Raw genomic sequence first — 12,969 nt, forward strand, 5'->3', positions numbered from 1 at the left:
GCAGCTTTAAAGACGCCAGCGGAAAGGGCTGCCGTAACATGCACGAAACAAAGTGTATCCATAGGTAGCCGTTTGTAAACCAATAAACCAGGAAGGGAAAACTTCTAGCTGAAGGTAAACAATTGTGGGAAACCATTGTGTGTGGGAGAGAGCAGCTGCGTATAGGCATCGCAGCAAACCAGTTCATTTTTGACAGACCCACAGTTGTCTATTTTGGCCCACTTGCATGGTCTTTGTCCCCTTCAAAAGAACGTAAGAGAAGCCATGTGGATCAGACCAGTGGCCCACCCATTCCAACGTTCTGTCATACAGTGGCCAAAACCCAGGTGCAATCAGGAGGTCCACCAGCAGGGCCAGAATTCCAGAAGCCCCTCGCACCGTGGCCCCCCCAAGCACTAAGAAAACAGCATCACTGCCCCAGACGGAGTATTCCATCTGTACCTTGTGGCTAATAGCCACTCCTGGATCTCTGCTATTTTCTCCAATCCCTTCCTGAGGTTGTCTCTGCTTGTAGCGACCACTGCTCCTGCAGCAGTGAATCCCATGTGTTCATGCTTTTTTGGGTGAAGACATCCTTCCTTTGATCTGTTCCTTCCTGCATAGAGTGTGACTGAAAGCATCCCATCTCACACAGTGGCCACTCAGTTCCTCTGGAGGGCTAACAATGGGGCACAGAGGCCAGGGCCTTCATAAGAACATCAGAAGAGCCCTGCTGAGTCAGACCAGGGAGGGACCATCTAGTCCAGCCTCTTGTCTTCCACAGTGGCCAACCAGTTCCTCTGGAGGGCCAGCAACAGGGCAGAGATGCCGAGGCCTTCATAAGAACATCAGAAGAGCCCTGCTGGATCAGACCAGTGAGGGTCCATCTAGTCCAACCTCCTAGCTCACATAGTGGCCAACCAGTTCCTCTAGAGGGCCAACAACAGGGCAGAGAGGCTGAGGCCTTCATAAGAACATCAGAAGAGCCCTGCTGGGTCAGACCAGGGAGGGTCCATCTAGTCCAGCCTCCTGTCTCACACAGTGGCCAACCGGTTCCTCTGGAGGGCCAACAACAGGGCAGAGATGCCGAGGCCTTCATAAGAACCTCAGAAGAGCCCTGCTGGATCAGACCAGTGAGGGTCCATCTAGTCCAACCTCCTGCCTCACACAGAGGCCAGCCAGTTCCTCTGCAGGGCAAACAACAGGGCAGAGAGGCCGAGGCCTTCATAAGAACATCAGAAGAGCCCTGCTGGGTCAGACCAGTGAGGGACCATCTAGTCCAGCCTCCTGTCCCACACAGTGGCCAACCAGGGCACAGAGGCCAGGGCCTTCATAAGAACAGAAGAGCCCTGCTGGGGCAGACCAGTGAGGGTCCATCTAATCCAGCATTCTGCCTCACAACACTTGCTCCGGAGGGCCAGCAAGAGGGCATGGAGGCCAAAGCCTTCCCCTGACGTTGTCTCCTGGCTCTAGGATTCAGAGATTGACTGCCTCTGAATGTGGAGGCTCTCTTCCGACACCACGATCAGTAGACAGACTTATCCTCCATGCATCGGCCTCATCCCCTGTCGAAGACATCTATCCCCGTGGCCATCACTACGTTGTACTCTGGCAGCAAATTCTTCTTTCTCCCCTTCCTAACCACTGCCCTTTCCTTTGCTGGGCAGGTGCATGATGGACAGTGACGACGAAGTCCGGGACCGAGCCACCTTCTACCTGAATGTCCTGCAGCAGAGACAGCTGGCTTTGAACGCCGCCTACATCTTCAACGGTTGGTGTTGGGAGCCGTAAGGCCATGCCAGTCAGCTGTTCCCGCCCCCTCAGTCTGCATAGTGGTTTGCAGTATTAAAGTGCATGCTTTTAGCTTCTTCTGGAGAAACCCCCTATCGCCTTAGATCTCTCGGGAGCAGGGGTAGGGAACAGTGGCTCTCCAGATGTTTTTTACCTGCAATTCCCCTCAGCCCCAGCCATTGGCCATGCTGGCTGGGGCTGATGGGAGTTGTAGGCAAAAACATCTTGAGAGCCACTGTTCCCTACCCCTGCTCCGGAGGGTCGGGCCGTTTCACAAGCCAGTGTGGTGTGAGAGTCAATTTGGTGTCATGGTGAAGCGTGCAGACTCTTTATCTGGGAGAATTGGGCTGGATTCCCCCCTCCTCCACATGCAGCTGACGGAACGGCCTTTGGTCAGCCATAGCTCTCTTACCTGGGAGAACTGGGCTTGATCCCCCACTCCTCCACTTGCAGCTTCCAGAATGGCCTTGGGTCAGCCAGAGCTCTCTTATCTGGGAGAACTGGGCTTGCTTCCCCACTCCTCCACTTGCAGCTTCCAGAATGGCCTTGGGTCAGCCAGAGCTCTCTTATCTGGGAGAACTGGGCTTAATTCCCCACTCCTCCATTTGCAGCTGCTGGAATGGCCTTGGGTCAGCCATAGCTCTTGTAGGAGTGGTCCTTGAAAAGGCAGCTTCTGGGAGAGCTCTCTCAGCCCCACCTACCTCACAGGGTGTCTGTTGTGGGGGAGGAAGATAAAGCAGATTGTAAGCCGCTGTGAGACTCTGAGATTCAGAGTGAAGGGCGGGGTATATATCCAATATCACCATCGTCATCTTCTCTCTGGAACCCACTCCTACGTCTCCTCCCCCATCCCCCAGAAGCCACATCTGTAAGTTCCACGCAGTGGCCAGTCGAGTCTTGCCATACAGCCTCTGAGCTTGCCTGACGCAGTTTGATTCTTTCTGTTCTCAGGCCTAACGGTCTCCATCCCCGGGCTGGAAAAGGCCTTGCACCAGTACACCCTCGAGCCTTCCGAGAAGTCTTTCGACATGAAGTCCGTGCCACTGGCCACCGCCCCAATTTTTGAGCAGAAAACAGGTAAAGGACCGAGTTTTATGACATCACGTTGTTTTGCCGGGAGGGCCCTCTGCTCCAGGTAAGCCCTCGGATGTGCTTTGAACCCCCCCGGGTGGTGTTCTCGGGGGGGGGGGCGGTAATGGGGCAGCTGCCTTGGTTGGACCGGTGGATCAAAGTCCGCCTCATCTGCTCTGGGAGCTGCTCCCCAGGGCCTCTGATGGAGGGCTATTGTTGTATTTATTTCTTCATTTACAAGATTATAATGCTGCTTTTCTGAGAGCCAGTTTGGTTTGAGAGCCAGTTTGGTGTAGTGGTTAAGTGTGCAGACTCTTAAGTTTAATTCATTTTATACCCCGCACTCCCCAGCAAGACAGGTTTATGTGGGAGAACCGAGTTTGATTCCCCACTCCTCTGCTTGCAGCTGCTGGAATGGCCTTGGGTCAGCCAGAGCTCTCTTATCTGGGAGAACCGGGTTTGATTCCCCACTCCTCCACTTGCAGCTGCTGGAACGGCCTTTGGTCAGCCAGAGCTTTCTTATCTGGGAGAACCGAGTTTGATTCCCCATTCCTCCACTTGCACCTGCTGGAATGGCCTTGGGTCAGCCAGAGCTGTCTTATCTGGGAGAACCGGGTGTGATCCCCCATTCCTCCACTTGTAGCTGCTGGAATGGCCTTGGGTCAGCCATAGCTGTCTTATCTGGGAGAACCGGGTTTGATTCCCCACTCTTCCACTTGTAGCTGCTGGAATGGCCTTGGGTCAGCCATAGCTCTCGCAGGAGTTTTCCTTGAAAGGGTAGAGCCCTCTCAGCCCTGCCTACCTTACAGGGTGTCTGTTGTGGGGGAGAAAGATGAAGGAGGTTGTGAGCCGCTCTGAGATTCAGAGTGAAGGGCTGGAATAAATCCAATATCTATCTATCTCTGTCGATCTATCTATTCCCTATCTATCCTCTGTCTATCTTCTGCTGTCGATCTATCTATCGATCTGTCTATCCTCTATCGATCTGTCTATCGATCTATCTATCCTCTATCGATCTGTCGATCTATCAATCTGTCTATCGATTTGTCTATCCTCTATCCTCTTATCTATTGTTCTATCTATCGATCTATCTACCCTCTGTCTACTCTCTATCGATCTGTCTATCCTCTGTCTATGCTCTTACTCTCTGTCTACACTCTATCCTCCCTCTCTCTCATATATCTGGGAGAAGCAGGTTTGATTCCCCACTCCTCCACTTGCAGCTGCTGGAATGGCCTTGGGTCAGCCTGAGCTCTTGTAGGAGTTTTCCTTGAAAGGGCAGCTTCTGTCAGAGCTCTCTCAGCCCCACCTACCTCACAGGGTGTCTGTTGTGGGGGAGGAAGGGAAAGGTGATTGTGAGCCACTCTGAGATTCAGAGGGAAGGACAGGGTATAAATCCAGTATCATCATATTCTTCTTACTACTAAATCAGGTTATTTAAGGCAGCAAAAAGGCAACTCTTTTTTTTTGCTGTCAAGTCACAGCTATTATTTATAAATGTTAAATGTTTTTGAATACAAATGCAAACCAAACTAATAATAACCAGTTACATCAAAGGTAGGCAATAATAAGCACACAGGCCATAAACAAATCTATTACAATAAAGTCAATGCTAGTTAAGTAATATAGAAGACACAGTGAATCATGCAGAGTAACACACTACAGCAGAAGAAGGTGTAAAAGATAAGACGACCCTAAAGCTCTTGGGGTGAACTTGGGCCAGTTACCCTCTCTCTGAGCCTACCTCATAGGGTGGCTGTGATGATAAAACGGTGGTGGAGAAGAAAGAGCAGGATGACCGTATGTCAGATGCGCAGTTTCTGGACTTCTTGATCAACCATTCAGTGCCCACATTTGCGCAAATGTGGAAACAAGACAAAAATACCAAAAATGTGGGAACTTTGAAAGCTATGCATTTCAATAACTTTGAAAGTTATGCATTGGAGTGAAATGGACAAATTTACAAGAATCTTAAAAGAACACGATCTAGAGAAATACAAAATTGAATGGGGGAAGTTTCCAAAGTATATTGAAAAACAATGGGACGTTAAAGGACATTTGGTGACCTTTGACAATGGTTAACTTTTAAAGATATTATATATGGATTACAGTGTGTAGAAAAAAATTGGACTATAATCTTTTCGTTTCGTTGTGAACAAATAAGAAGGGCTATCATGAAGACGGACTATAATAATAGCTTTTGGTATTTTTTTCTCTCTTTTTTATTTGTTTTTTTTTTATGAAGAAAGATTCTTTAATAGATAAGAGCTTATTACCTTATAACAAATTAAATAAAAATAGTAATAGGGAGGTGTTTATAAAGGGGGTTAGCGCTGATGGGGGTCACCAAAAGGGGGGTGGGGTGGAGAAAGTGTGATATATGTGCAGTAACTTTTAATAACAAATGATAATAATAATAACTTTTTAGTTATATCCCGCCCTCCCCGCCGAGGCAGGCTCAGGGCGGCTCACAACACATAAATACGATATACAATAAAACCATAACACACAGTAATGACAATTAGATAAAAACCATCATTTAAATCGACTTCTATTAAATTAACATTATGGTGCTATAACTCCGATCTTCTATGAAATCCAATGGCTAAAAACATCTTCAGCGAATCTATCTTGGCTCAAGATTAAGTGAAGGCCATTTTAAAGAGGAAGGTCTTTCAGGCCCTGCGGAATTGGTCCAAACACCGCAGGGCCCGCACTTCCTCCGGGAGCTAGTTCCACAGTAGTGGAGAAGGCCCGTTCCCGAATAGTCTTCAATTTGGCCTCCCTTGGCCCAGGGATATTCAGCTGGTTCTTTCCAGCTGACCTCAGCACTCTCTGGGGTTCATGATAATATGCTACTACGATATATTACATCATAATAAATTGTTTTAAACCGAAGAACTCAGCGCCCGCTTCTGCTTCTTTTCAGAGATCGCTCTGGTGGCCAGCAAGCCCGAGAAAGTGGCTCCTTCGCGGCAGGACATATTCCAAGGTACGCTGGACCCCGGCGCTGTGTCTCGGCGGCTTTGGGAGCAGCTGGAGGTTCAGTGGCGCTGGGGTGGGAGGGGCGGGACTTCCTGTGCCGGCCTCTAAGGTGACTTGAGCTCCGCCTCTTCCCATCTAGAGCAACTGGCTGCCATCCCGGAATTCAAGAACTTGGGCCCGCTCTTCAAATCATCTGAGCCCGTGCAGCTGACCGAGGCCGAGACGGAATACTTTGTCCGCTGCATCAAGCACGTCTTCTTGCACCACATCGTCTTCCAGGTAAAATGAGCACCGGGGTTTTTGCCAGAAATAAAGAGATACTGACCAAAATGACTCAGAATTGGTCTGCGCGACGTGGCCCACTAAGGCAGGGGTGTTGTGCAGCCCGGGGGGCCGGATGAGGCCCCCAGAGCACTCCTATCGGGCCTGCAAGCAAGACTGCTTCCTTCTCCCTCTCTTTTGTTTCTTTCTGCATCACAGCTTGCTTTGCCAGGATTTCTCAATTGCACAGAAGCTACAGAGCAAAGCCTCTATTTTCTCCATTGGCTGGGCCTCCTTTCTAAGGGGGGTGGGTGGGAGAACTTGCTTTGATATTGACTAGAATATTGCAAGAGTACTAATACTTTAAGCATGTTTTAAGGTTGTTGTTGTTTTTTAAAAAAAATCTTTAATTGTGTTAGTCGGTGTCCTTTATAAAGTTTATATGTCTACTAACTGGCATAACATTTTATGACACATACGACCCAGCCCAACAAAGTCTCATCAAAGCATCACTGCCCCAGACATAGGAACATCAGAGAAGCCATGTTGGATCAGGCCAGTGGCCCATCCAATCCAACACTCTGTGTCACAGAAGAACAGAAGAGAAGCCATGTTGGGTCAGGCCAGTGGCCCATCCAGTCCAACACTCTGTGTCACATAAGAACATAAGAGAAGCCATGTTGGATCAGGCCAGTGGCCCATCCAGTCCAACACTCTGTGTCACATAAGAAAAGCCATGTTGGCTCAGGCCATGTTGGATCAGGCCAGTGTTGGATCAGGCCATGTTGGATCAGGCCAGTGGCCCATCCAGTCCAACACTATGTGTCACATAAGAGCATAAGAGAAGCCCTATTGGATCAGGCCAGTGGCCCATCCAGTCCAACACTCTGTGTCACATAAGAACATAAGAGAAGCCCTATTGGATCAGGCCAGTGGCCCATCCAGTCCAACACTCTGTGTCACATAAGAAAAGCCATGTTGGCTCAGGCCATGTTGGATCAGGCCAGTGTTGGATCAGGCCATGTTGGATCAGGCCAGTGGCCCATCCAGTCCAACACTATGTGTCACATAAGAACATAAGAGAAGCCCTATTGGATCAGGCCAGTGGCCCATCCAGTCCAACACTCTGTGTCACATAAGAACATAAGAGAAGCCCTATTGGATCAGGCCAGTGGCCCATCCAGTCCAACACTCTGTGTCACATAAGAACATAAGAGAAGCCCTGTTGGAGCAGGCCAATGGCCCATCCAGTCCAACACTCTGTGTCACATAAGAGAAGCCATGTTGGCTTAGGCCAGTGGCCCACCCAGTCCAACACTCTGTGTCACATAAGAACATAAGAGAAGCCATGTTGGATCATGCCAATGGCCCATCCAGTCCAACACTCTGTGTCACAGAAGAACATAAGAGAAGCCATGTTGGATCAGGCCAATGGCCCATCCAGTCCAACACTCTGTGTCACAGAAAAACATAAGAGAAGCCCTGTTGGATCAGGCCAATGGCCCATCCAGTCCAACACTCTGTGTCACATAAGAACATAAGAGAAGCCATGTTGGCTCAGGCCAATGGCCCCTCCAGTCCAGCACTCTGGGTCACATAAGAATATGAGAAGCCATGTAGGATCAGACCAATGGCCCATCCAGTATAACACTCTGTGTCACATAAGAGAAGCCATGCTGGATCAGGCCAGTGGCCCATCCAGTCCAACACTCTGTGTCACATAAGAACATAAGAGAAGCCATGTTGTGTCAGGCCGATGGCCCATCCAGTCCAACACTCGATGTCACACAGTGGCCAAAAAAACCCAGGTGCCATCAGGATGTCCATCAGTGGGGCCAGGACACTAGAAGCCCTCCCACTGTCCCCCCCCCCCCCCAGAGCATCACTGCCTCAGACAGAGAGTTCCAACAATATGCTGTGACTAATAGCCACTGATGGACCTCTGCTCCATATAAGAACATAAGAGAAGCCATGTAGGATTAGGCCAATGGCCCATCCAGTCCAACACTCAGTGTCACACAGTGGCCAAAAAAACCCAGGTGCCATCAGGAGGTCCATCAGTGGGGCCAGGACGCTAGAACCCCCCCCCCCCAAGCACCAGGAATACAGAGCATCACTTCCTCAGATACAGGGCTAAAAGCAACCAAGAACATAAGGGAAGTCATGTTGAATGATGAAGAGATGATATTGGATTTATATCCTATCCTACAATCCAAATTTCAGAGTCTCAGAGCGGCTCACAATCTTCTTTACCTTCTTCCCCCACAACAGACACCCTGTGAGCTGGGTGGGGTTTAGAGGGCTCTCACAGCAACTGCCCTTTCAAGGACAACCTCCGCCAGAGCTCTGGCTGACTCAAGGCCATTTCAGCAGCTGCAAGTGGAGGAGTGGGGAATCAAACTTGGTTCTCCCAGATAAGAGTCCGCGCACTTCACAGCTGCGCCAAACTGACTAATGGCCCATCCAGTCTAACTCCCTCTGTCACTCAATGGCCCAAATGCAGGGGCCATCAGGAGGTCCACCAGTGGAGCCAGAACTCCAGAAATCTTTGCACTGTCCCCACCCCACCCCAAGCACACCCCACTTTTGCTCCAGTACACAGCATCACTTCCCAAGGCAGAGTGTTCCCTCTATACCTTGTGGCTCATAGCCACTGATAAACTTCTGCTCCAGATGTTTATCCAGTCTCCTCTTGAATCTGTCCATGCTTGTAGCAACTGCCATTTCCTGCAGCGCTGAATCCCACCTGTAAAGGACTCGTTGAATGACAAAGAACTTCCTTTTCTCTGTCACTCCTTGAGCCTACCGCTCCTTAATCTGCCGAAGTGCCCACCCCGTTCTTACCTTGTGAGAAAGGGAGAAAAGGACTTCTTTCTCTGTCTTCTTTATCCCATGCATAGTTTCGTAAACCTCTCTCCTGACATCTCTCAGTCGTCGTTTCTCCAAGCTAAGCAGCCCCTAACACCTTTCGTTTTATTTTACTTTCACAAGTGGTGTAAGCTGCCCTCCCTGTGCCCTGGATCAAGAGTTCCATAATCTTGTTGAGCTCGTGGGCGCCTTTAGAATGCACGCACAGCACGGAAGGGGCAGCCACAAAATGGCCACCAGAGGAGGCGGAGCCAGCCACAAAAGGGCTGCTGTTGGAGGCGGAGGCGGCCACTAAATGGCTGCTGCAGCTTATCTTCAGTCACTCCTTGAAACTCCTTGCGCTGTGCCGGCTGCAACTAATCTCCTTAGAAATCTACACAGCCTGTCAGAAGCATTACTGGGCAAATGCCCCACCTGCTTTCTAAAAACACTTGGGTGCCACGAAAGGTGTTGGTGGGTGCCATGGCATCCTCAGGCATCGTGTTTGAGACTCCTGCCCTGGATAAAAGGCAGGACAGACACTTCAACAAGCAAGTAACCGGATGGCTGGCATTCTTTATTCCCCCTTCCTTTTCAGTTCGATTGCACAAACACTCTCAACGACCAGCTGCTGGAACGGGTGACGGTGCAGATGGAGCCCTCAGAAGCCTACGACGTGCTGCGCTGCATCCCGGCCCCCAGCCTCTCCTACAACCAGCCGGGCATGTGCTACACCCTGATCCGCCTGCCCCTGGATGACCCTACGGCAGGTGAGGCAGCCAGCGCTCTCTCTGGGCTCTTCAGGATGTTCTTGTGTGTTACCTGCAGGGCTTTTTTTGCCGCAGGAACTCCTTTGTATATCATGCCACACACCCCAGGGGCGGAATTCTAGTAGAAGCTCCTTTGCATATGAGGCCACACCCCCAGGGGCAGAAATCTAGCAGGAACTCCTTTGCATATTAGGCCACACCCCAGGAGCGGAATTCTAGCAGGAGCTCCTTTGCATATGAGGCCACACACCCCAGAGTGGAATTCTAATAGAAGCTCCTTTGCATATTAGGCCACACCCCAGGGGCGGAATTCTAGCAGGAACTCCTTTGCATATTAGGCCACACACCCCAGAGTGGAATTCTAATAGAAGCTCCTTTGCATATTAGGCCACACCCCCAGGGGCGGAATTCTAGCAGGAACTCCTTTGCATATTAGGCCACACCCCAGGGGCAGAATTCTAGCAAGAACTCCTTTGCATATTAGGCCACAAACCCTGATGTAGCCAACCCTCGTAGAGTTTACAGGGCCTACTGTAAGCTCTTATGAAGGCCTCGGCCTCTCTGGTCTGATCCAGCAGGGCTCTTCTGATGTTCTTATGAAGGCCTCAGCCTCTCTGCCCTGTTGTTGGCCCTCCAGAGGGACTGGTTGGCCACTGTGTGAGACAGGAGGCTGGACTAGATGGACCCTCCCTGGTCTGATCCAGCAGGGCCCTTCTGATGTTCTTATGAAGGCCTCGGCCTCTCTGCCCTGTTGTTGGCCCTCCAGAGGGACTGGTTGACCCCTGTATGAGACAGGAGGCTGGACTAGATGGACCCTCAGTGGTCTGACACAGCAGGGCTCTTCTGATGTTCGTATGAAGGCCTCGGCCTCTCTGCCCTGTTGTTGGCCCTCCAGGGGAACTGGCTGGCCCCTGTGTGAGACAGGAGGCTGGACTAGATGGACCCTCAGTGGTCTGACACAGCAGGGCTCTTCTGATGTTCTTATGAAGGCCTCAGCCTCTCTGCCCTGTTGTTGGCCCTCCAGAGGAACTGGCTGGCCCCTGTGTGAGACAGGAGGCTGGACTAGATGGACCCTCAGTGGTCTGACACAGCAGGGCTCTTCTGATGTTCTTATGAAGGCCTCGGCCTCTCTGCCCTGTTGTTGGCCCTTCAGAGGAACTGGCAGGGCTCTTCTGATGTTCTTCTCAGGGGAGGGCCTCGGCCTCTCTGCCCTGTTGTTGGTCCTCCAGAGGAACTGGCTGGCCCCTGTGTGAGTCAGGAAGCTGGACTAGATGGACCCTCACTGGTCTGACCCAGCAGGGCTCTTCTGATGTTCTTATGAAGGCCTCGGCCTCTCTGCCCTGTTGTTGGCCCTCCAGAGGAACTGGCTGGCCCCTGTGTGAGTCAGGAAGCTGGACTAGATGGACCCTCAGTGGTCAGATCCAGCAGGACTCTCCTGATCTGCTTAAGCCAAAAAGGAGTCTTCCAGCCGCATCTCTTGCCCTGTTGTCTTTTTGCAGTGCAGTTGCCGTCCTTCCTCCTTTGACACTGCTGTGTTTTTCACAGCATTCTATGGGGTTCTAATCAAAAGACTGGCTTCTCAGACTCTGCAAGCCGCCAATTGACCAAGACTGTCTGTTAACTGCTGTCCCTCTGCTGAGAGTCCACTGCTGACCCCCTCCCTCCGCAGACGTCCTTCTTAGCTCCACCCACACCCTCTCAGTCACCAACCAGTCACCTCACCCACTCATTCCCCCTCTTTCACCCCCCCTTTCTCTGCTGCGACTTACCAACAATTAAAGGAGCACACACATATAAATTCAAACCATTAATTACACCCTCCCTCGTTTTTTGTCTCCCCCCCCCCCCACAGTGGCTTGCACTTTCAGCTGCACCATGAAGTTCACCGTCCGTGACTGCGACCCCAACACCGGCGTGCCGGACGACGATGGATACGATGACGAATATGTGGTAAGCTTGGCCTTGCTTTTCTGCATGGAAGCAGCAGGCAAGAGTAGGATCAAAAAAGTCTTAGACTGTTTTTATTACAAAAATATACTCCAGTGCAGTTGTTAGTTAGATCCCGGACTAGTTTACTCGAGAGGCGCGTTGACAAATCTTCCAGCTAAATGTAGTTTTGCCGATGTCTCCCACTAACCAACAAGGGAGCACCGTAGAAGTTTTAGAGGAGAGATTAATTCCTGCTTTTTAGAAATCCGTTTTAAATATCGGTTGCAGTCGCCTCTTTAACAAAGAGCGGAAATATCCCTTGCTGAGAAGCACCGTCGTTTGAAATGAGTCTTTACGATGAGGAAAGAATGGTGGAGTTTACTCTTCTGGCTTCTTTCTCGTTCAGGATTAGATACCTTTTCCTCATAACAGCTGGTTAAGCACATCATCTGGGAGAAAGAGCTGTATTCTTGGTGCACTTCCCCCCAACCACCACACACACACGCTGTGGGGCACCCTTCGGCTCCCCCTTGAAATAGGGCTTAAGAACAGAAGAGAAGCCATGCTGGATCAGTCCAGTGGTCCCTCCAGTCCAACACTCTGTGTCACATAAGAACAGAAGAGAAGCCATGTTGGATCAGGCCAGTGGCCCATCCAGTCCAACACTCTATGTCACATAAGAACAGAAGAGAAGCCATGTTGGATCAGGCCAGTGGCCCATCCAGTCCAAAACTCTGTATCTCATAAGAACATAAGAGAAGCCATGTTGGATCAGGCCAGTGGCTCATCCAGTCCAACACTCTGTGTCTCATAAGAACAGAAGAGAAGCCATGTTGGATCAGGCCAGTGGCCCATCCAGTCCAACACTGTGTCACATAAGAACAGAAGAGAAGCCATGTTGGATCAGGCCAGTGGCCCATCCAGTCCAACATTCTGTGTCACATAAGAACAGAAGAGAAGCCATGTTGGATCAGGCCAGTGGCCCATCCAGTCCAACACTCTGTGTCACATAAGAACAGAAGAGAAGCCATGTTGGATCAGGCCAGTGGCCCATCCAGTCCAACATTCTGTGTCACATAAGAACAGAAGAGAAGCCATGTTGGATCAGGCCAGTGGCCCATCCAGTCCAACATTCTGTGTCACATAAGAACAGAAGAGAAGCCATGTTGGATCAGGCCAGTGGCCCATCCAGTCCAACACTCTGTGTCACATAAGAACAGAAGAGATGCCATGTTGGATCAGGCCAATGGCCCATCCAGTCCAACACTCTGTGTCACATAAGAACATCAGAGAAGCCATGTTGGATCAGGCCAGTGGCCCATCCAGTCCAACACTG

The 12,969-nt window shown here is 50.6% G+C and overlaps 1 protein-coding gene across 1 annotated transcript in view; it reads left to right on the forward strand.

The window, feature by feature from the left end:
* LOC132575775 (coatomer subunit gamma-2) overlaps positions 1-12,969 on the forward strand; it is a 58,351-nt gene that overhangs the window by 39,337 nt on the left and 6,045 nt on the right. Inside the window, exons 13-18 of the mRNA XM_060244466.1 lie at positions 1,647-1,750; positions 2,722-2,847; positions 5,771-5,833; positions 5,966-6,105; positions 9,533-9,704; positions 11,557-11,654. Coding sequence (XP_060100449.1) covers positions 1,647-1,750; positions 2,722-2,847; positions 5,771-5,833; positions 5,966-6,105; positions 9,533-9,704; positions 11,557-11,654 — 703 coding nt within the window. The remainder of the gene's footprint in view (positions 1-1,646; positions 1,751-2,721; positions 2,848-5,770; positions 5,834-5,965; positions 6,106-9,532; positions 9,705-11,556; positions 11,655-12,969) is intronic.

The sequence above is a fragment of the Heteronotia binoei genome, chromosome 8, assembly GCF_032191835.1.
Source record: "Heteronotia binoei isolate CCM8104 ecotype False Entrance Well chromosome 8, APGP_CSIRO_Hbin_v1, whole genome shotgun sequence".
In the NCBI taxonomy this organism is placed as follows: Eukaryota; Metazoa; Chordata; class Lepidosauria; order Squamata; family Gekkonidae; genus Heteronotia; species Heteronotia binoei.